At 31.9% G+C, this 23,835-nt stretch overlaps 1 protein-coding gene across 1 annotated transcript in view; it reads right to left on the reverse strand.

The window, feature by feature from the left end:
- Window positions 1–309: 309 nt before the first annotated feature.
- LOC123670384 (serine/threonine-protein phosphatase rdgC) overlaps window positions 310–23,835 on the reverse strand; it is an 81,534-nt gene continuing 58,008 nt past the window's right edge. The window contains exons 7-15 of the mRNA XM_045603881.1: window positions 20,319–20,485; window positions 19,884–19,920; window positions 17,901–18,050; window positions 14,980–15,057; window positions 5,296–5,481; window positions 4,736–4,991; window positions 2,726–2,874; window positions 733–835; window positions 310–527 (exon numbers count right to left, since the gene is read on the reverse strand). Of these exons, the coding sequence (XP_045459837.1) occupies window positions 310–527; window positions 733–835; window positions 2,726–2,874; window positions 4,736–4,991; window positions 5,296–5,481; window positions 14,980–15,057; window positions 17,901–18,050; window positions 19,884–19,920; window positions 20,319–20,485 (1,344 nt within the window). The remainder of the gene's footprint in view (window positions 528–732; window positions 836–2,725; window positions 2,875–4,735; window positions 4,992–5,295; window positions 5,482–14,979; window positions 15,058–17,900; window positions 18,051–19,883; window positions 19,921–20,318; window positions 20,486–23,835) is intronic.

A 23,835-nucleotide genomic window follows, 5' to 3' on the forward strand; every position in this document is an offset into this window, starting at 1 on the left:
ATGCGTGTAACTACGATATCGAATAACGCTCCTTCTTAAGCACTGAGACGAGTATCGAAAATCTTGAACGCCCAGTTCCGGCAGCGTTAGTTACATATCGCTCTCCAAGAGGCCGGCTCGTTTCGGCCTCGAGTAATCCGTTAATTCTATTTCCTCTATATCTCGCGAGCTCGAACATTCGCCCAATAAATGCGCCCGTCCATTTCTATGTCTCGGTGTTCCTTCGTCGTCTATTTTTAATAATTCAATGTCGACTCCGGTTTCGTCTTTATCGACCGCTGTCCTGCTCGGATAGCGGTCTAGCTCCTGTCAGGTGGCCTGGAGCTCTGCTAATGTGTGCTCCTCCTCGTGCAGACTTTTCTCTGCGAGTCTGAAGCTCTCGAGGAATTCGTTGAGGTCGACGAGGCCATCTTTATTGATATCCATCAAGCGACATATATCTACCAGCTGTTCCTGTGTCATAGGATTCGGCATATATTTTCCCAGCAATTGACAAGCTTCCGAAAATTCTTCAAGCGTTATATAGCCTGAGAAATTAATGAAATTCGCGTCAATCAATGTTCTATTGATAAATATTAGCATAAATAAAAGATGAGAATATAAAAAGTAACACGATCACGTTAAATATTTTTTTCCCTTATATAATTTTATTCAAAAGGCTTTCTTTCAGCATTAGAAATATGATATACGAGTACCGGTATAACCTTTACCCTACAGAGATATAGCTTTTACCTGAATTATCCTTGTCGAGAATTTTAAATATAGCCTCCAAGCTCCTTTTATTTTTGTAGAGTGTTTCAACGACGGTTTGAGTGTCGGACTTACGACCAACTTTCTGTAACAAAAATAATATAGCTACAGACAGTTTTATCTTTTAATCCGCTTCAAATTTAAAACGAGGACTTTAACTTTGTTGTTGAATGAAATCGGCAGTTAAAACTTTTGAAATTTAAAAGATTATCTTTTGTATTTTGCATTTACAGCTTTTTGCGATTTACCTATTCTACCTAAAGAGTCTCCTCTCTGTGTAAAATTTATGTTCGATCCCTGTATATCATAAATATGAAAATGTATCTAATATAAATTTGATTTTTCTATTTTCCCTATTTGTTTAAATACATGCAAAATTAATTTGTAGTTTTAAGTTTTCATTATAAAACTGTTAATATTATAGCTATAGTATTTTTAAGGACATTACAAAAATCACACGTTAAAGAACAATAAAGGTCAGAATAGTGAACTATCTTAACTCTGTTTTATATAATATTGTATAAACGAAAGTTTTGTCTCAAGAAATAAAGTTTCCCAAGGGATAACTGAAGAATAATATTTTTATATCCAACCTTCAAATAAAATAGAATACCGAGATATTTTATTTGTAGTTATTTGAGTCGACAATACAAAGAGCAGATTTAAGGTTTATGTATAACGTATGTAATGTTTCTTTTTTCCCTACAACCTTTAAAAATAATTAAATGTTGCGGTAAAGATAAAAATACACTTCACTATAGTAAAACATTAATATGTATCGATTATAAAAACCCTGAGGAAATTTATGTCATAATAAAATTGTCCTAAAATTCTTTATCTGCATTGTCCTAAAATTCTTAATGCAGCATTACACTTATCTACCAACCCGCAGTGGAGCAACACAGTGGATTATACTTGGGCTCAATGGGTCGGCCATTATTACTAACTTGAAACATGTTTCGGGGGTAGGAGGAGGTAGTGAAAACAAAATCACTGATAATCAATTCTTAAAATAAAACCCGAAAAAATTAAAAATTGAAAAACGAAAAGAATCTAATTAACGGTAGTCTGGAAGAGATCGCGCTATATAAGCGATAAGAGCTTTTGCACACTTATTTGTTTTGTATCTTATGGTTCTAAACTGTATCCTTTTTTGTATGCAATAAAGTTTTATTTATTTAATTTTATTTATTTTTATTAATATAAAAAACTAGTCGTGATAAGTTTAGTATTGCTTCAGCCTGTAATATCCCACTACTGGGCTCAGGCCTCTTTCCCCATGTAGGAGAAGGATCAGAGCTTAATCCACCACGCTGCTCGAATGCGGATTGGTGGATATATTCCCTACTATGAGTAACGATCGCTATCAGGTGTACATGATAAAAACCGGGACCGACGGCTTAACGTGCTCTCCGAGGCACGGTGGGGAGACCCACAAGGACTGCACAAACACCCAGACCACGGCAAACACCTGTATGGCCAATAGAAATGTTAGTCATGTGCGGGGATCGAACCCGCAACCGCCAGCGCAACAGGCACAATCCATAGCTGTGACCGTTGCGCCAACGCGGTGTCAAGTTTAGTATATCCTTAATTTATTAATTTTTAATTTTAAACATTCATTTCCTTCATTCGTAAAAATATACTTACTTTAACCTGAAGATAATTTGTAGGAGTGATAATTGGGAATTATAAGTAGTTTGAGTTACGAAATATTTAATGGACTACTTACTTCAAGATTTGAATATTTTTAGAGTTAAAATAATATAAAAATAAGTTTTTTACTATTTTACTATTTGAAAGATTTTCAAAGACTTGAAGTTTATAGATTTTTTTGCTAGTGATAGTAAATGGGAGCTAGATACTTAAAGTTGGTAACACTGTTTCTATTCTTTACCTATATAAAGAAAGAAGCCCATGCCATTTGTATAACAGTAGAATCTTACAAACTGGATCAATCAATGAACAGTCTTACATTGGTGGGTACTTCAAAGGTGTCCATGTAGCGCACGCGGCGCGTTTCAGGGTCGGCGCGCACAAGCTTGTCCTTGAGCATACGCCACGGGAGGCCGAGGTGCGTCGTCTCCTCCATGGCATAACACCAATCGCTTATTGAGATGAAGCCTGCAACCAAACGTTAATATTCCAAATTTTTTGAAGTAAAACTTCTTTACGCACGCTTGACTTGGGGAGTAAGCCGGTGAATGCGTGACAAGAGCGTTAAAAAAATTTCATCGGACGAGGCGAACGGAATCCGAGAGGGAGATAATATAAGTAAGTGAAGATAGAAAGAGAGAGAGTTATGTTTCGTAAGTTTTACTTCAATCGTGTGGTCTATAGCACACTCGTTTAATTTTTATGTGACTAGATGGTAAACAGGCGTGCGGCTCTCCTGATGGTAATAGTTACGGTGGCCTATAAGCGCCTGCAACACCAGACGCTTCACAACACTGACCCTCCTCGAGAGCTCTCGCTACCTTACTTGCCACAGGCATACAACAGTGAATGCAGTGTTATTTTGCTGTGCTCTTCCATAGACGGGCTACTGGAGGTTTTGAGTACGATATTTCCAGCTGTGTCCTACCTAAATTGAATTGCTTAAGTGATTTTAACTTTTTGTCTTTAAATGCTATACAGCTGAAAAAGGTTTTGGCTAACAAGAAGCGTAATATTTAATCCACCTACTACTACTAACCCATTGACTTAGCCATTATTTTATAATTTGATTTAGTTGGATAGAGCGCATAAAGCTTAACATTATTATTTATCACATAAAATTCCTTCTAGTACCTGTCTTTTCATTAATTTTCAAAAATCCCTTTATTAATTGATTATGTACAGACTTTGAATTTTTCTTTTTTATTTTGGAAAAACTGCTTATAACTACTAAAAATGTACTTTCAAATTCAAATAGAATAAAACTTTCAAACAATAGTCGGAAAAACTAATTTTCTTCTAATTAGAGCTATTATGAATAATTTCTTAAAAGATCCCGAGAATTAGCTTAAGCGTTTAACGAAACATATACATAGGAATAATTTATAAACTTTATGTCTTTTAACACGATAATTGCATAAAAGTAATGTACAAAGTTATCCCTAGAATATTAATTGTATAAAGAAGAAAATTGAAATTTCACTTGAAACATTAAATTTCATAAATGCTCTTTCTAATTTATAACATAAATTTGATAAACAAAGCTCCACTAATTAATGATTACTCACAAGCAACACCGATTTCAGAGATAATAGTGACAAATGGTTTTCAATTTTTTATTCAAAGTTTTACGAATACGAATAGCAAATTTACTTCAGAATTAATAAGTTACTGAAAGTCAAAGAACTTGGCCTTTCATGAACCTTTTATCTTTACAAATCTTCTAAGTAGTCAACACCTACATAAGTAGCAGCGCTATAGTAAACCATTTGAAATACAAACAAGATTAATAACGCAAGATATAACTAAGCACCCATGTAAATAACAGTGCTATTCACACCAGAGTTAGAGGACACATTCAGAATGTTTGGAAACATATTTTCTGAAACACGATTACGAGAGTCATCTAATGCGAGATTCTAGCGAGAAGCTCTCAGTTCTATATCAAAGTACACATCAACGAAGATTGCACATATCTATAAAAAATCCAGTAACTCTATAGCAATTTCCTCCAAACCATACAAACTCGAAATTGATCTCATAAGTTTCTTTTCAAAGTGTGTCTGATAGTCGTAAACTTTTATCACCAGAAAGAAAAACGAAGTCATAAAAAGCTTACACGAAACTAAAATAATTTGAACTTGTGACTTTGCCTATTAATACGAGTATGTTTTTTTTAAATCGTAATCTTCCAGTTTTTCGACATCCGGCCGCAGGTCTCGATACCCGCTCATGAAAAACATTTCTTTAGGCCATATCATATTTCAAAGGGCATTTACGAGCTAGGTAGGAGTTTATTTATATTTTTGAAACATATACGAGTACATACCACTTTGATCGATGTCCATACTTCTAAAAGTTGCTTCTAGTGTCCTTCTTGCAGTCATGATGTGGTTATGCAGTTCCCTCATCGCTGACGATTCCACCAATCCCACTCGCTGGCGGAAGGTGAGGCGACGGGTACGAGATACCGCAGCAGTGTACTGCACAAACTGTCTATCCAGGGAATTTCCGCATAGCTTCAAGTAGGCCCCTTTGTTGGATCCAAGCTCATAGTAGTTGGATGCAGAAAATATCGTAATCACCTACAAACATTTTAACGCATATTGATATAGAAATGTTAAGTGCACAAAAATACAGATCATTCATATATATTATACTCATATAATTAAAATTAATGTAATTATAAATTTACCGTATAGTAGTTATTAATTGTAAAAGTTACAACGGGATTGACGTGCCCGTTTAAGACCCTAAATAAACCCATGTTACCAAACAATCCTAATTAGACCCTAAAATCCCTAAGTTTATTTAATAAAAATATATAGGTACTATTTTATTCTTACCCTTCTCCTACATGGAGAAAGACACTAATAAACAAAAACTCACATTTCCATTATGTAGTATCTCGTAACCTCCAGGCTTGCATTCGTGACTTCTGACGATGAAGCTCAGCTTGTTCTTACTCAAGAAAGTAGAAGTTACGTCAGGGCCAAAGTATGTCCCAGCACCACGCAGGGCATTGGCGACACAGCCCCCGATACTTTGAGGATCCGACCAAAGTATGTCAAATACCTACAAAAATTAAACTAATAATTATTTTGAAATTAATATAATATTATAGGTTATTATTTATTTATCTTCATCAATTTCGAAATATCACTTTTAAAATAAAAAGTAGAGTGTTCATAAGAGATGACTCGGTAATAATACCTACTCTATACATCTATTCAGTTCATTAATTTTACTAAGTAGAGGTTCTTTGGTTTTATCTTAATAGGGACGAATATTTTATCTTTGACACACCCTGCAATATATTTATGTTTAAAGTTTTCCCATCTGTTTTTAACAAAGGATTGTTGATGGTCTACTTCGTTACTGAAACAAATTCTTTGAAACAGTTAACATAAAAGTGTAATTAAATACTAAGCAAAGAAATACTTGGTATTCATTGTAATTGAACATTAAAAAAAATGTTTTATTGTAAGAGACGTATAAAATTTTAGATTTTGTACTTTCTTCTCTGCTGCTTGATAGTAAAACTAGTAAAGTAATAATGGTTTTATTCACGCTTAGCTCTATGTTTGTCAGATTAGGTACTTTAAATTTATTGATTTCACTTAACGTGTATGAGTTGACTCTTTTTGTTGAGATAGAAATACAGTTCTTTTGTTTAAACAGTCATACATAACTTACTAGGATAATGTAAATAAAAACAGTGTCCTAATAGCGACGCTTTTTTAAAAATAAACATTAACATTTCTGTCATGAAAATTCTGTCAATGTCTGGCTAAACCTAAGCGAGCTCTATTTTATTTATCTAATACTTTATAAAACACAAAAATTAAATAAATTGGTAAATTAAATTTCCTGCCATTACTAACAGTGAGTGTCGGCTGAATTTAAAAAATATATATAAAACAATAGAATTACCTATTAACACTAAAAATATAGTAATTTGGCGTATATTTTTCCAAAAATAAATTAGTCAAAAATATATCGATTTTCATTATTTATCGTTGTGTCCATTTGTTATAAGTATTCTTTGACGGTTAGCAGGAAATTGGACATAAGGTGCCAATCAAACCACTAATTGCAAATTCATGCGCGCTTGCCTGCCATCGACATTAGGTAAAATGTCGATGGCAGGCAAGCGCTCATAAAGTTTCATCGCTCGATACAACCGCCCATTGTGATGTTTATCAGCGAAATAACAATACCATCGAAGTTTCAGCTGAATCAAACGCTTTGCGCACTGTCTATTCACCTGTTAACCGACACTATTACACCGAACATAAACACTTGTAATCCTTCATAATATATTTTAACATTAAAACTTTTAATTCCTAGAAAAAAGGTATTTGTCATGTTGACCCAATATGACCTTTCATTTTATTAAACATCATGAAAATCGTTTTAATTGTTTCCTAGATTTGTCCAACTTTTTAACCGAGTCCAAAACAGAATGAGGTTCGCAATTCGACGGTATTTTTCTTTTAAAAATTCGAGCGAGTATAGTAGTTTTTAAGTTTTTTATTGTATAAAACGAATTAACTACAATGAAACTATAAGGATGTACTCCTGGGTGTGATACAAAATATATAGATAACTAGCTTAATTAATGCAGCGAGGGTTCTCTGACTAGTGTAAAGAGCTGCAACATTTGACTGGAATAATTTTGCATAGGTAAGAGTTGCTGCAGCTCTCGATCAAAACAACGATGGATAATAATGATAGCGCGGTATTTATTATCTCGAACATTGTTTATTTTATTGTACCATCTGACCCGAATATTGTATCGAAAAGTATAAAAAGAATTATTCCTAAAGCGTCATATTTCGTCACAAGCATCAAGTTTTGTACCGTTAATGAAAATCTTTTGTAGTAAGCAGTATTCCTTAACATATTCTACCATCTTGTATAGATCTATATTCACGTATATATAACGTTAATTAACCTAAAATAAATTAAAGAGTCCTAATTACTTCCACAATAATTATAAGGTAAGCTTCATCATGTTCAGTTCAACAAAATTGCAATATTATCGTGATACGTCGGATGAAAACAATGCTCGGTCTAACAATGTGCAGGAATTTGCGCATTCATAAAAATATATTCATTATATTAACCAACCATGCCATGACAAAAAGAGTAGCATATAATTTAGCGAATTATATATTATGCAGTTACATCATTACATTCCTAACTTGAGAACTATTTCTGTTGTTTCTTTTTGAACTAAAATCTGTGTTATTGGAAACTAGCTGTGCCTGTGTAGAATTTAACAAAAATGTTTAGTTCATAGAATTACAAAATAAATAAATTTCTAAAATAAAAGTATCCTAAGTTACTCCTTATTACATCAGTTATCTGCCAGTGAAAGTCCGGTCAAAATCGGTCCAGCCATTTCAGAGATTAGCCGGAACAAACAGACAGACAGACAAAATTTTAAAAAATGTTATTTTCGTATATGTACCGTGTATGTATCCATAAACATTTAGTAAAAGCGGTTATTTTAATGTTACAAACAGACACTCCAATTATATTTATTTGTATGATTAAATTAATATACTAAAGCACGTTACACATAATATTATTGTTACTAAAATGAAATTGTCAAATATTATAATGGTATAATGTAATGTTACTTATAAAAACTTACAAATACTTATTCATATAATGTTTTCCAATACTATAATTATATCACAAAATAGAACACAGTTTATTAAGGTTTTTGAATAAATGATTTTATTTTTAATGATTTCATAATTAAGTTTGGTATATATTTATTATTAACTCATTTGTTTAACTCATCTACAATCTACATATTCATCTCTTTAACTCGTAACCATCTAAGCCCTCTATGTATAAAATATCTTGCTGTGATACCAAAAGGACTAAATGTCTATAACGAGCGACAATTTGTACAGAGAATTCCTCCCAGGGGACACAAAGTTCATGAGCGGTTACTGTACAGTTTATCGGGTCGCACTCGGGGGTCCAGTCTGCTGAAATTACATTATAACAAGAACGACGCTTTTTATATAAAGACACCACTGAAGAAAATAACGTGATAACTTAATAAACTGGGATTTGTCGATATGAGGGGTCGACGTGACTTTATTACACACAATTTAAAACTACACTTATATAGAAAAAAAAAACCTAGCCAAAACGAAAAAAGAAAATGGAATGATATTTTATTCTTGTATATTGTCTATATTTGCTAACTTATTCGTCTGTTTCGTAACATATTTATTTCTTTGATTCCGTGTAAATAAAGCAAACATCTTTTGCCCTTAGAAATAAACGTTCGTAATTCTGTGCGCTGCGGGAATACAGAAGTATCTAAAAGTCCGAAGAGATGAACTACATAAAAAAAATCCACGTCGTAAAAGAAATTTTTATTCGTAACACATTTTTAGCTTTCTATATAAGGTGTAAATCAGCAAAACTCCCAATAGATCACAGCAGATTGTGTTATACAATACGATATTTATAACATACCTACGTATAATACAAGTGATGATCATTTTTTGATTAATTCAATTAAGCGTATAAAATAATTAACGTAGTTTTTAGGCTTCCCTGTACATGAGTTTTGAAATAAACCCTTATTAGTATGGTGTTTACTTCAACTTCGATAAATAATCTATCTTCTATATCTTATATATAAAATTCTCGTGTTCATTATTGTTCGTGTTCATTATTATTCTTATGTTAGTTACCATACTTCTCCAAAACGGCTGGAGCGATTTTTATGAAATTTGTGTGCATATCAGGTAGGTCTGAGAATCGGTCAACATCTATTTTTCAAACCCCTAAGTTATAAGGGGGGAGGATTAAGTGGGTTAATAACATATATGACAAAACAACGTTTGCGGGGTCAGCTAGTATATATATATAAAATCGTTGAGTCATTCACGAAACCTCAAAAACCGCTGATCGCATAATGATGAAATTCGGCAAGTAGGTAGCTTATTCAAGGATGACAAATGGTAATTGTACTGAAGTTTTGAGTACAAATGTATCCCTAAGAAAACTGTAGTATCACTGGCAATAAGCCTCTCGTTATTATAGTATCTAGTAGAATATATGGTATAGATTATAAGTCTGTTTGAAAGTTTACAGTTATATAACTAAAAATTATTTTTAAAAAATATGACAAATTTAGCATTTTATAAAAAATTGGCTTTAAAACACATCATCATCATCATCATTACAGCCTATACAGTCCACTGCTGGACATAGGCCTCCAAAAGTTTACGCCAAAAATAACGTGAGCTCATGTGTTTTGCCCATAGTCACCACGCTGGGCAGGCGGGTTGGTGACCGCAGGGCTGGCTTTGTCGCACCGAAGACGCTGCTGCCCGTTTTCGGCCTTGTGTATTTCAAAGCCAGCAGTTTGATGGTTATTCCGCCACCGGTCGGCTTTTTTAAGTTCCAAGGTGGTAGCGGAACTGTGTTATCCCTTAGTCGCCTCTAACGACACCCACGGGAAGAGAGAGGGCTTTAAAACACATATAGAAATAATTAAAAACGTATCGCTCGCTTCGGCCTGTAATAGTCCACTGCTGAGCATAGGCCTCTTTCCCCATGTAGGAGAAGGATCAGAGCTTATTCCACCACGCTGCTCCAATGTGGGTTAGCAGATATATTCCCTACTATGAATAACGATCGCTATCAGGTGTACATGATAACAACCTTGATCGACAGCTTAATGTGCTTTCGGAGGCATTGAATAAATGAATTCTATCAAAAACGTAATTACTTATTATAACATCAATGTCGTGCCATTGATTTAAATTTAGGTCGTAGTAAGCGTATGGCTTATTTTCTAATTTAAATTTAGACCAAAGACACCAATTACTTAAAAAATGTTTATAAAAAGTAATATCATAAAATTGTTATGACGAAGATACAAAGCAAAATTGTATTAATGCTTCATGAAAATAGATTTTATTACGAGAATAGAGAACGAATGATAATATAAAGGAAGTAAAATTTAGATAAAACAAGATTACAAAGTACGCATCTGAAATTCTCAACACGTTTCAAACAGTCGTTTAAATGTGTTTTTACTGCCGCAGCAGTAGTTGTCTATGTTATCAAAGTTTGGATTCAACTATTTGTATAAAATATTGCATTGCTCTATTATTATCATATAATAGTGACTTTATTTCCTCTATAATAGTCGCTATTTATTATTCGCTTCCACCTGTAATATCCCACTGCTGGGCATAGGCCTCTTTCCCCATGTAGGAGAAGGATCAGAGCTTAATCAACACGCTGCTCCAATGCGAGTTGGTGAATATATGGGAATGTATATATCCCTACTATGAGTATCGATCGCTATCAGGTGAATATGATAAAAACCGGACCGACAGCTTAACGTGCTCTCCGAGGCACGGTGGGGAGACCCACAAGGACTACACAAACACCCAGACCACGGCAAACATCTTCATGGCCAATAGAAATGTTTGTCATGTGCGAGGATCGAACTCGCAACCGCCAGCGCAACAGCCACAATTCAGTGCTAATTATTATATAGCCAACAAATTAGCTATTTATATACATAAAAATTATAACTGAGTTTTTGCATTAAACAATATATATTTAATTTAGTAAAAAAAAAGTTAAAAAAAAATTGAAACAAATCAATTATATTAAAATTGACAAATTAAAGTACGTCTTTTTAGGTAATAAAACTACGTGCGATAACAAGGCCACTATCATATTAGACAAGCGTCCTTCTGGGGAGAGCTAAACTTTGTGAAGACATGACAAACAGTGTAACAACATTATGTACTCAGCGGAGTATCTCTGCATATAAATTAACTAGGTATTCACTTCGTTAGTTTATCAAGGAAATTACTCGATAGTATAACGAAAATAATAAGATTAGTTCCGAATCGGGTACGCTGATTTCAAAGGACAGTAAACCAAAAAATAAAATCGGATGAATTTTTTGTCCCTTGTTAAGACTGTTGAATAATTGACCTTACTTATTCATCAGTACTGCTTGGATTAAATAAACAATTTGTAAACGTTGTTTTAAATTATTATTAAATAAAATCATTTACATTTTATACTAAATGCACGTCGTGAGTGATTTTTGTTACAGCATTACAAGTGTGTTGGCAACGCTCAAAAAATCGAAAATCAAAAATAACTTTTTCGTACCACTTGCTCAAAAAAGTGACATTCTATGCCACAAAAAGTGAACATAACAATAGTCATTTTTATTCTGTTAAAAACAGGGAAAGAAAATTGTACTGAATTTCATTCATCCTCTAGGGCAGTGTTCCCCAAACTTTTTTGTGTCGTAGACCCCTTGCCATGTTTTTCCGTTTTGGGTAGACCCCTACTTACCTGATATTGATTTGCTGTAAATTTCTAACTGTAGTGAAGTTTAGTGTTAAAAACTTAAAATAAAAACACGTGTTAATTTATACATTTATTAATTAAATTTAAATTAAAACTACTCAAAATAAAATTTTGTATTTGTTATGTAAAATATACGTAACATTAAATAAACATAAAATAAACTATAAATAAAATAACATAAGCAATAAGTCAATATTTTTAGTGAGAAGGATGAACCTGATGCTTTAATAATAAATTATCAACATTCAAGATAGTATGATGTAAGTAAATAGGTACTATAAGTGTATGTGTCCACTATCGTGGACCCCCATTTTCATTTCATGGACCCCCAAATTTTTTTTTCGCTGACGTAGACCCCTTGCAGGTTGCCATAGACCAATAGGGGTCGATATAGACCACTTTGGGAATCACTGCTCTAGGGGGAGATTGTGATTTAAATTTGGATACTTACCGAAATTTATACTGAACTACATCTGTGTTTACACCATTGAGTTTGTATATAAAGCATTATACATTTTTTTGAAAAAGGAATACTCATTTATTATGCAGTTATGATTAATAAATAAAATTACGAAAACCGACGAGGCCGTATGAGCTTGATAATGTAACTCTATCAATAATTGGACCAATGTTTCGAATGTTAACTTTTACTTTTAATTGACATTATTTTTAATAAATGCTTATCTCTTAAAAGTAGAGTATTTTCCTCGGTGATAAAGCTGTCTTAGTCTTGGGTGAACTTAAATCCCTCGCTACACTCAGGACTCGTCTTACCACTGATTCGGAATGTAAATTCTGTTTAGAAGAATCGTCAAAAAACTCCGCAGTTACTCGTTTAAAAATAATATATATAAACCGTGTTTTAGTACAAAATTAGTGGTAATATCTTGCATGAAATACAGCGTCACTAAGTCCAAGTCCTTTGTCATCTATAATCTATTTTTTTTTGAACTGTCTTATTTAGTAAAGTAAACCCCTGTCAATACGTAATTCACGTTTTTTCCGCATTTACACTCACTTTCACAACACATTAGCTTACAGACATTTGTAAAAATCCGTTTTCTATTTAATTCACTAAAAAGAGATATCAATTTATCATTTCAAACACATAAATATTTTTGAATATGACATTTCAGTACATTTTTTTATAAGGCAAATAGGGATGTGGTTATAATATGTTTAGAGGTGAATGAGTATAAGTGAATGAACAGCATGAGCGATAAAATAGGCCGTGTTCTTTACCTATATTTTAAATTTTAAGGAATTATAATTTGTTAATAAGTTATAAAACAATTTTAGCGCAAAGTAATTTGTTACAAAGTTTTATATATTGTTTTTTTTTTATTTATTTTTTTTATGTTGATCGCAAAAAAATGCTTAGATAATATTACAAATGTCAATCTTTTATAGTAATTTAGTGAAGTGTTTATTGTAAATTTTTTATTTTATAATCATTACGAATATTTCTGAATATTTATATCACCCTGAACACTTTCAACACTATCCCATATAATATAAAAGCACACAGCAGCACATAGCACTGGCATAAAAGTTGACTGTAGATCACAGGAAAATTTTGTGGGACTTTAGGATGAGACTTAGGATTACCCAATGAGAGCTTCGTGCAAAACAATGTTATTAGTCCTTTTGTTTAGATGTTAGAGAGAGAGTGTGCCGCCAGCGCAAGGTTTTTTATTCATAATAAATATAAATAAGGTGACAACATTTTTTTTTTTAGATACAGGCCTATTCTGTTGTAAATTTTATTTGTGACGTCTTTTTTACCGATCATTTTACATTAACGAAATATAAATTTTGAATTGATTTTACTATATTACATGCGAATACCTAATATAAATAATTTGTGGGTACAGACGAGACGTCCTGCCCCTGACCATAAGGTCTAGCTTTATTATTTTTATTTACAACAAGAACTCAACGCTACTTGAGAGTGTATAGCTTAGAGCTAGCTGAGATTAGCTAGATGTTAGGTAGTTTCTCAATCAAACTACTGAGAATTTTCTTTAAGATATTTTTCAGTATCAATAAACATATTCTTATTAAGTATCGGAGAATGGTGCCCGCTTGAAAATGCTAATATGATAACGGCCTAAGTAGAGAACATATACCTAATATAGGAATTGCATCGAGCCAAACCCGAAGGAAATTCAAATGATTGAGTAATAAAAAGACTACACACAAGCTTACGTATTGTAGATTAAGTTCTATAACTAGAATTATACTTTATATTCAAATTTATTCACTATTAAATAAAGGTAGCGTACAAGTTTTGTTGTAGGTATATTGAGGGCGCGTTGTCGTAATGGTTACAGTAACTGATTTATTCGCGGGTTCGAGCCGCTCATAGTATAAATGTTTGTACATGCCATTCAAATAATTGTCATGATCTGACCGCCTATGACTGTTTTCGTACTTTGAAACCCCCGACAGAGTATTCGCATCCCCCTTTAATATTTTTTGATCATCATCATCACCTCAGCCTATCGTAGTCCACTGCTGGATGTAGGCCTCCTCAAGTTCGCACCAAAAATGGGGTGAATTCAGTTGTAAGTATAGCTTAGGAGATAACATTAAATATAAAATACTCAAGATAAAAATGGCCGCTCGTTCGGCCGACGATACGTCTAGAGAACGTCAGAGAACACTTACGCACAGTTAAGTCTTAAACAATTAACCTTCTCACCTAATAACTACTAGCCTACGAAAAATAAAATAAAGATAGAAACATTCAGTACTAAAAACTATCTAATTTTATCGCAAATGAAAAAGTTCGTCGTTCAGCGTAGTGGACACGGGATCAACTAGTATTTTATAAGCTATCATAAGGACAGAAAAAAAAATTGAACCCTACATGCTAGAAACTCTTATTTATAATGCTGAATTTTGTATTGCTCGGTAAAAAAATGTTTATCGCATCATAAATGTGAAATTATTACAGACAACATTAACTATTCATTTACAAAACATTTATTTCGTAACGAATCAATCAATGTCATCAAACAAGTCTCATTATAATGGAGTTGAAAATATTTGAAAAATCCTTCATTCACTTCGTAAGCCGTATCTTGACACCGATTCATGAACCTTCCTTTTACCTTTGAAAGCAATAATAATCATAGCTATCGATCAAACAAAGCGAATGATAAATTATTAACGCCAACTCACCTGCTTCCACTCCACCTTATCAATTACTTCAGCCGGGGTGGCGCCTTCATTCACCGGTGGTCGGAGGAGAGATACATACTGAAAAAGGAAATCATTTATAGAATATGTTCAGGAGTATAACTAAGCATACTGCATTTTTTATACAACTAGGTCGGCAAACATGTAAGCGATTACCGTAGCCTATAGACGAATACAAAACACCAGAATCATCAGAAGCATGTTGCTGACCCTACCTCCAATCCCCCTTAGGAGCTCCGGTCGCCTTACTCACCACAATAACACAACACTGCTTATGTGCTATTATGATGTGATGTATGATATGATTTTGAGTAGGATATTACCTGCCCTACCTCATTTAATGCATGTGTTAAACTAGCAAATGCTAATGGCGTCTTAAGTCTAACGACGATCAAAAACAGACGCTCAACGATGCCGACACATCAAAGCGTCATTAAAACTGACTAGAGGCAGCGCGTTTTAATTACAATTTATAATGTCAGTAACTGCATTTATTCTTGCTGCCGCTCAGTTACATCATGTATTTTCTTTTTATATCACTAGATCGGCAAACAAGCGTACGGCTCACCTGATGGTAAGAGATTAGCGTAGCTTATAGACGCCTGCAACTCCAGAAGCATCGCAAGCGCGTTGCTTACCCTATACCCAATCCCCCTCCCCAGGAGCTCTGGTCACCTTACTCACCAACAGGAACACAATACTGCTTAAAAACAATATTATTTAGCTGTGATCTAAGGCCTATGTAACAATAACCCAGTATACCGAGAACTATATTTCAAAACTTACTAACATACACATATATTTTCGTATGTGTGTAGCTTACATTTACAAGATTTCTAACTTGTTCAATACAATTTTCCACAATTTATAACCCATTACAACTTTAACGAAGTTAAACAAACGTAAATGAAATGGAAAATAGACGCAAAGTTTCAGGCATCATTTATAATTTTCGAACAATTGGAATTTTTAAGTGTTTTTAACACTTCTGACTAAACGACTTCAATCTCGTTATTATTCGCATATTCCCGTAAATTTCATCAGTAAACTTCCGTAATTTTATAATTTAACTTTCATAACTTAGGTATTGTTCTTATTTAAGTTTAAAAGAAATTCGTTAAGTCGTATTTGTATTAGATGTTAAGTCATGTGTACCTATGTATGTGTAAACATGAAAACGTTATGCTGTATAAATGTAAGAGATTTGGCAGTTTTTCTGCACTTACATAAGATCATTATTAGTAAAATTGTGATAAATTAATGTTATAGTGGTGATTATTGTTACATTTTTTCATATCGAATTTAGTGAAAAGTGAAGCAATTATATTATGATCATCACCATACAAAAATTTACGCTATGTTTCGGTATTTATGTAATCAAACGCCTTATATAAATTACAAAATACATAAAATTCTGTGGGTTTTCCCAATCATCGTAATTATATACGTTTAAGAAGCGCTATACGTACATCAATCGTTGATCGACCCTTGTGAAACCTTACTTTGCACTATCAAACATTCCATTAACGTTGACATCGAACTAACTTAATACAACATTTTAATTTAAAATGGATGACTAAAAATACCTCTGTAATAACTAGACACAATGACAGAGCTATATTATTATTTACATCTTCTATATTTTTTAATTTTAATAATAAAGCAGATATAAATAATTTAAACTTCTTTAATATGGATCCATTACATCATTTAATCAAAGGCTCTTCAAAAAGAGGATCTTATATTGAATAGCAGGAAACATTTCAACTTGTTTATTTGCTACTTGTATACAAAGGTCTTTTATACACAACATTACAATATTTAAGATCAAACAAGAACTCTGCAAGGACACTGCACTGCATTTTACATTTCAATATAATTATATTTTTAATCTAATTCAAAGTTACAAATTTAAATTTACGATTTATTTTGGTTTATAAATAAATAGCCTTTTTTGTCATTATTAGACTATTACAGAAGAACTTTTCTATCGGTGTATATTTATACCTAACAAGAAATGAGAGTTAACCCATTCCAAAGTAATGTTTTGAAATTTGTAGTTAAAGGACTTTTTGGAAGAGGTTTTTGGTATAGCCTAAATTAAAAAAGTTTAGTTTTTTTTTTAAATTGATCTGGAGGTTGTGATTCTGAAGCCAGTTAGTTATTATATGTAGATTTTTAGTTAAATGTTGTGTATTCCATGTTATGTTGCATGTAAAAAAATATTTGTTATAAACTTAATTATATATATAGTTATTTACATTAATAAAAACAAAAACTTGACTTTAACACCTTCAGAAATATTTTTATATCATCAAATAAACTACGATTTCTAGAACATCAGCAGGTTGCTAGGTGCTGTGACGCGACGACGCTTTCCGATGAAATAATTACCTACATAAATTACAGTTCTAAATTTTACTTTTTTAGTTAAGTTAAATAATCACAAACGTTGCTTGCAGTGGAAATTGTATCGTTTGTCGCAAAAAAATGCTAAAAGAACAATATTTACCAGGCTATATTTTCGTAACAAATTGCCATTTGATTAGGAAAAAATCTAGTCTTTTTTCTTAAAATTTGTTGCTTCAATACATTATTCTGTATTTTTTTAACGGTTTTATTTAGCTTGACCAGTTTATTTATTTTTTATAAAAACATTAAACATTTAATTAAACAATTACCAATCGAATTTTAAGACGCTTTAACCAAATAAAAACACAAATATTTTTATAAGACTTCGTTTAAGTCGATGTAATCTGAAACCGTCGCAGAAAATAGACAAGCTATTGTTAGCTAATTTTATATAATATTTTAATTAAAAATAGCGAAAGGTCTCCCCGATCAACTTCGACTATTTTACTGTTATATTGTACCTATGCTTTTAAAGTATTGTTAGTTCTTACCTTATCCCTTTCCAGACTTCGCACCATGTCCAAATCTGTGGTATCAGAGATACCGCCATGGACCACGAACACTCGATTATTGATGATGGTACCCAAAGGGAGCCAGCGGTAGACATTCTCGATCAATTTTAACAAACGCTCTGCGTTGTGCTATAAACAAACACTTCAATTATGTTGCTTGAATAAACTACTTACTGCCAAAATACAATGTTGATAGAGTTAACTGTATTGTGTTACCTTATCATGCTCACAAATTCGCCAACCTGTTTTACCATTTCATTTGAATTTTTGAAGTAAAACTTTTTTACGTACCTACGCTTGACTTGGAAAGTAAGCTGGTGAATGCGTGACGGGAGCGTTACGAAAAGTGATCGAATGAGGTGAACGGAAGTTGAGAGGGAGATATAAATTAATATAGATAGAAAGAGAAAGAGTTACGTTTCGTATATTACTGTAGGAAGATTAAAGAAGTTTTACTTCAGTCGTTTGGTCTAAAGCACACCCATTTTTTTATCAATTCGTAGATAATATGCAATTATTTACATTCATTAAAAATATTATCTAATACCATTGTTTATTATACTGTTTTATTCACTCCACCTTACATATACTCGTATGTGATTAAGAACAAAAATAATAGCTTGACTTTCAAGTAAGCCGCATTCATTTCTATTATAGAAATGCAAAGTAAAACCGATAAAACATAGTCTTTTTACTAAAGGAACTACATTCTATAAAAATTATAACAATATAATAATTACATTAAACAAACATATGCGTTAAATAAGCTATCAGAGATTTAGTCCCTATTCACAATTACGTGCGACTTAAACTAATGAAAACTATCTCGGAAAAATGTTGTACACTTCATATGTAGTATATATGTGTCTCACTCTCACTAGATTACATTTATAGTTTTATCTCACTCGCACCGAAACCTAGATTACAAAATCTAATGAAAAGACGGGATAACAAAATCGCTACATAAAAAAATGCCACAGCAAAAACGGTACACCAAAGACAAATACTTTAATTCCGACGCTCCTAAATTTATTTCCGTTGTAAAGGTATTTCGCCTTAACACGTTTCTATTTTAAATTCACCCTATATTACTTTTGTTCTTGGAAATGTATTACCATTACATATTTAAATTACAAAAACATTTTTTCAATCTGTTTTTGAATTAATGTATGAATTACTTTCACTTTATCAATAACGCAATTTAATGATGTTTTTAGAAATTGAACATGAGCTATTTACTTTTACATATATAGTACATTTAATGAATATGTACAAAATAATTTAATTGGTTAACTATAATATAAATTAGGGGAACATAGTAATTTATCATTTTTGTAGGTCTATTAGTACAGACATAAAAAGTCTCAAAGTTAGATATAAAATTTACGCTTGTGTAATAATAAAATTAAAAAAATATATAATTCTACGTTCATAATTACCGGTGACGAAATTCTTTAAAAATTATGAGTAATTTTTAATCTCAAGGCTGAGGCGTTGAGATTTAGCATTCAACAAATACTATAAAATAACAAATGAAATTTCATGATGACGTATATAATACTTATTCCTACGTTCAAATTAAGGAAATAAATTATTTTTTTTTTTTAATTTATTAAATATTTTTTGGTAAAAAGAGTTTGAACTACTTTTAGTGTTATTTTACACACTGTGTTTGCTGAAATGATTTAAATACCTGTGTTTACTCCAATAAATAAATAAAAATGTAACAAATGGCATATATAAGAGTTAAAAAATGTTGTTATATTTCATCGTCTAACTCAGAGTGCGCTCTTAAGAATTCTACTATAAAGTTAAAACCCTCATAATTTATATTCTTATCATATTGATTCAAGAGTGAGTTTACCAAAGTTTTAATAAATTATAAAAAGATAAAGTCTGTTATAATAGCTATTTACTTAAAATTAATGAAAAAATATGCTCTTCTTAAATACGCAGACTTACCCTGTACTTTTGATGAACTTCTCTAATGAAACCGTACCTAAAATGAACAACAAATTATTAAGTATGAAAAAATACTTAATATCTAAAAATAGATAAAAGCGGTCAAAACATTAAAATTACTACATTCGTTTCAGCGAGCTAATTATATCCCATACTGAACAAATTTATTATAAAAATTTCCCAGCTCAGTGTTATATCAATAAACTCATATGTATAATCAAAATCTATAAATTTTAATTACAACTAATAAAAACTTTACTAGCAAAGTATTCGTATGTAATATAAGCACGAAGCGTCAAACCGATTTTACGTCAAAGTTTTGTCCTATTAATATTTTGAAGAGATATTTCTTTTAAGAAAAACACGAAAGTTTTATTCCAGTCTAGCAAGTCAAATGCAAATTATATTCTTAAGATCAAAGATGTAAGTAAGTACCTGGAATTCATAATAAGATCTTCGTGGTTGCCTCGATTTAAATACACTCCTCCCGGAAATGCCAGCATGCACGCGAGTAGCAGGAGAAATACTTCCAACCCCTTCTTTCCCCGATCCACAAAGTCGCCATTGAATATGTATGGATTTTCAGGAGAAGGTAGTCCATTCTGAATAGACATTTTAATATTGTAAATCTACGAACAAATTACATAGGCCTGTCCCAATTTAGAAAGCGTTTTTGTTTCATAATTCAAAAATGCAAATTTATTTGATACGCAATTTGCGTAAATTTATTGTTTTCAAAGTTATCATTTACTATTAAAATATTTTGTGTCTTTAAGCTTAATAGAAATACAAAAGACACAAGATTAAAAAAATAACTACGGGGAACCTTCAGACAGACGACAATCATGCAAGACTGTAGGATATAATTAAAACTTTTGTTCCGTGTAAGAACAGTCACGGCATGGTATTAATGGAAGGAACTTAATAATTTAAACTTTGTTGTCATTAAGTAAAGTTCACTCGAATAATTTTTCAAAATACAAAAGATTGTGCTTATAATGTCCATCTTCATTAATCCTCAAAACGTTTAAATTTTCTTTGACAATGAACGAACCTAATATTGTAGCACCAACCGGGACAATATACTTATTTATAATGTTTTATTTTAATAAAACATTATAAATAAGTATATTTTTAACTATTTGGAATGTGTTTTGATAAAGGTAGTACTAAAGGACCGTGACCGATACGTGTAAGGACCTTACTAGTTAGACGTCACCTTGAAAACTGTAATGGGCCTTTTGTGAGATGTTACCAAGGTCGATATATTAATCTTATCTCCTGTCAGATGCCTGTCAGGCAAATGCGACTCGCGGTGGGAAATAATCAGTTTACCACAGACGCGATTCGTCTTTTATTCTAAAGTACATTTGTGCGTAATGTTCCGAAATAATCGGACAAATAGCATAACAGCAAATAGTTGAAGTACTTAAACCTTTCAAGAGAAGTAGAAGTATAGTTAACAATGTGCATTAGTGATGTAATGGAGAGTTGCATTCACGCATTAATATTATTATAAAAAGATAAACTGTCATTTATGCCTCATTATATCATAAATGTGTTAAAACTGATTGTAGAACTATGATGGCAAGATGCATAAAACTCGATATTAGAGGATCACGGTTTCAAATCTGGGTTAGTGTTTCTGAATTTACAAGTGCTAGATTTGTGTTGAAACTTGATCTCTGGCGAACATATAGAAGAAAACATAATCTAAATATCTGTACATTTTAGGATCAAATCTGAATTATGAAATTCCGGACCCAATATAAAATTTACCTGTAAGTTTTTTTCTTCAACCAAGCCCTTATGAAATATGCCGTAATTCCCTTTGCGGTATACATTTAGCTACGTGCAGAACTAGTCAAGTTACTAAAGTAGTATATTAGTTTATCTATTATTTGAAATGCTTTTGAAAAAAAGATGGATTGTAAACAATAAAAGGTTAATATAATCTTTAAACAGGTAAACAAGGTAAAATTATGGTAAATCACTTCAGCCTATCGGAGTCCACTGCTGTACATTGGCCTCCCCAAGCTCACGCCAGAAATCCCGATTTTCAGCAATCCTCGTCCAGCCTACACCAGCATTCTTACGTAGATCGTCGGTCCAGGTACAATATTATGGTAAGTTACAGTAAAATAATTTTGTGGATTTTGAAAATCAATTTGAGTTTCAAAACATTTACTCGATTAGGACGGAATTTATCATCGCCAAATCTAATTTTTTTAAGTTAGTCGCAAGAAATTTGGCAAGTACGAGTAGCTCTGCAATCAAAAGAAAAATATTGTTATAAACAGCTTTCTTAAGTGGGGGAGTTGGGGAGGAGGAGGTGATAGTCAGTTTTCAGATTTACGCATTTTGATCAGAAATAAAGGAATGCTTTACTCTGTTGATAATATCTCTTCAATTTCCAAGGTATTATTTTATAAACTTAAATAAATATGTGCATACATACACAGTCGTCTGTTTCTAACGTAAGACTAATGCTTGTATTTTGCTGCTAACTGATATTAATCCTAATGCTTGTGTTTTGCTGCTAACTGATATTAATCCATTTTTTTTTTGTGTAAAAATTGTACATACACATAATGCATATTTAAGCAAATAACATATTATATATAACTCTCTGTCTCTAACCCGTGGACCATGAGTTTACATAGCAAACTAAGCCAACGAGCTTGTCGAATTTTTATACTTATGAGTATATAAAGTAAGTATATACATATAAATGTTGTGACAAAACAAGTAAATGCGCACGGAATCAACATCAGTTCATGAATCCTTACACATGCAGCGGTGACCGTGACGAAGGCCACTTACGCAACGCGTTCTCGAATCGATACAAAGTTACGCAATCATTATCCTCATCCCTGATCCGTATTATCCTTTCGAGGATTTCGACAAATGCCTTCCTGATTGCCTGAAATTTATTTCCCTTTCAATAGTATCTACGTGTTGGATAGGAATTGTGTGCTCGTATCGATTTCTATTCAACGTTATATTTCTGTAGCGGAGTATAATTGAGTTAGGGTACTATTTTAATTTTCACTTTTTATCATACTATCGTAGAACAATTGAAATTAAAAAAAAATATTTACTTTTAAACTCAAACATTGAATTGCTTGTTGACGTGCACAAATATGTATTTATTTTTGTAATTGTATTCTACCCCTTTGTATAAATATAAAAATATATATATAAAAGTGATATGATACTCTAATGATAATTCTATGTTATTTATTCGTCTATTTAGGTATTTTACTTAGTAAACAATATTCATGCGCTCATTTTGTTCATACTTATTGTAATGAGATTTATTTGCATTTACGTAGGTTTAAGCATAATAAACGTCTTCGAAGCTAGTACGTGAAACAATATGAATATTTATCTAACTTTACAATTTCTTGACTATAAATAAACTAACTTGTAATCTCTATGTGAATCGTGGCTTTAAGGTATTTTAGAAGTTCAAGAAAGAAAAGGGAAATAAATAATAAGAAATATTATATATATAAATAATAATAATAAGAAATATTATACATATATATATATATATATATATATATATATATATATATATATATATATATATATATATATATTTAAACTTAGTATTCCAAAATGGAATGCCCATGTCTAAAGCCTCCCAAAACAGTGTTTCGTTATATTCGAAGTGCACTAAGACACTCTAACAAACAATACTTGAAATCTCAAAATATTTCGATTATTTAAAAATTAAAAAAAAAAAAACTATATAAGGTCATTTTTACGATTTTGAAGTGCAAAGTAGTTTTAGAAAGTTGGGCGTTTATGCTTTTACGCTGTTTGTTTTTTCTTACTTTCGAAACAGGAATTACAACCTATGCACTATTGTATGTGAGATCATTATGGAAGGCTTATTTTGTTATTACGACTTCAATAAAATTTATTTTATCCTGCTAATTCCGAG

The sequence above is a fragment of the Melitaea cinxia genome, chromosome 4 (genome assembly GCF_905220565.1).
Source record: "Melitaea cinxia chromosome 4, ilMelCinx1.1, whole genome shotgun sequence".
Lineage (NCBI taxonomy): Eukaryota > Metazoa > Arthropoda > Insecta > Lepidoptera > Nymphalidae > Melitaea > Melitaea cinxia.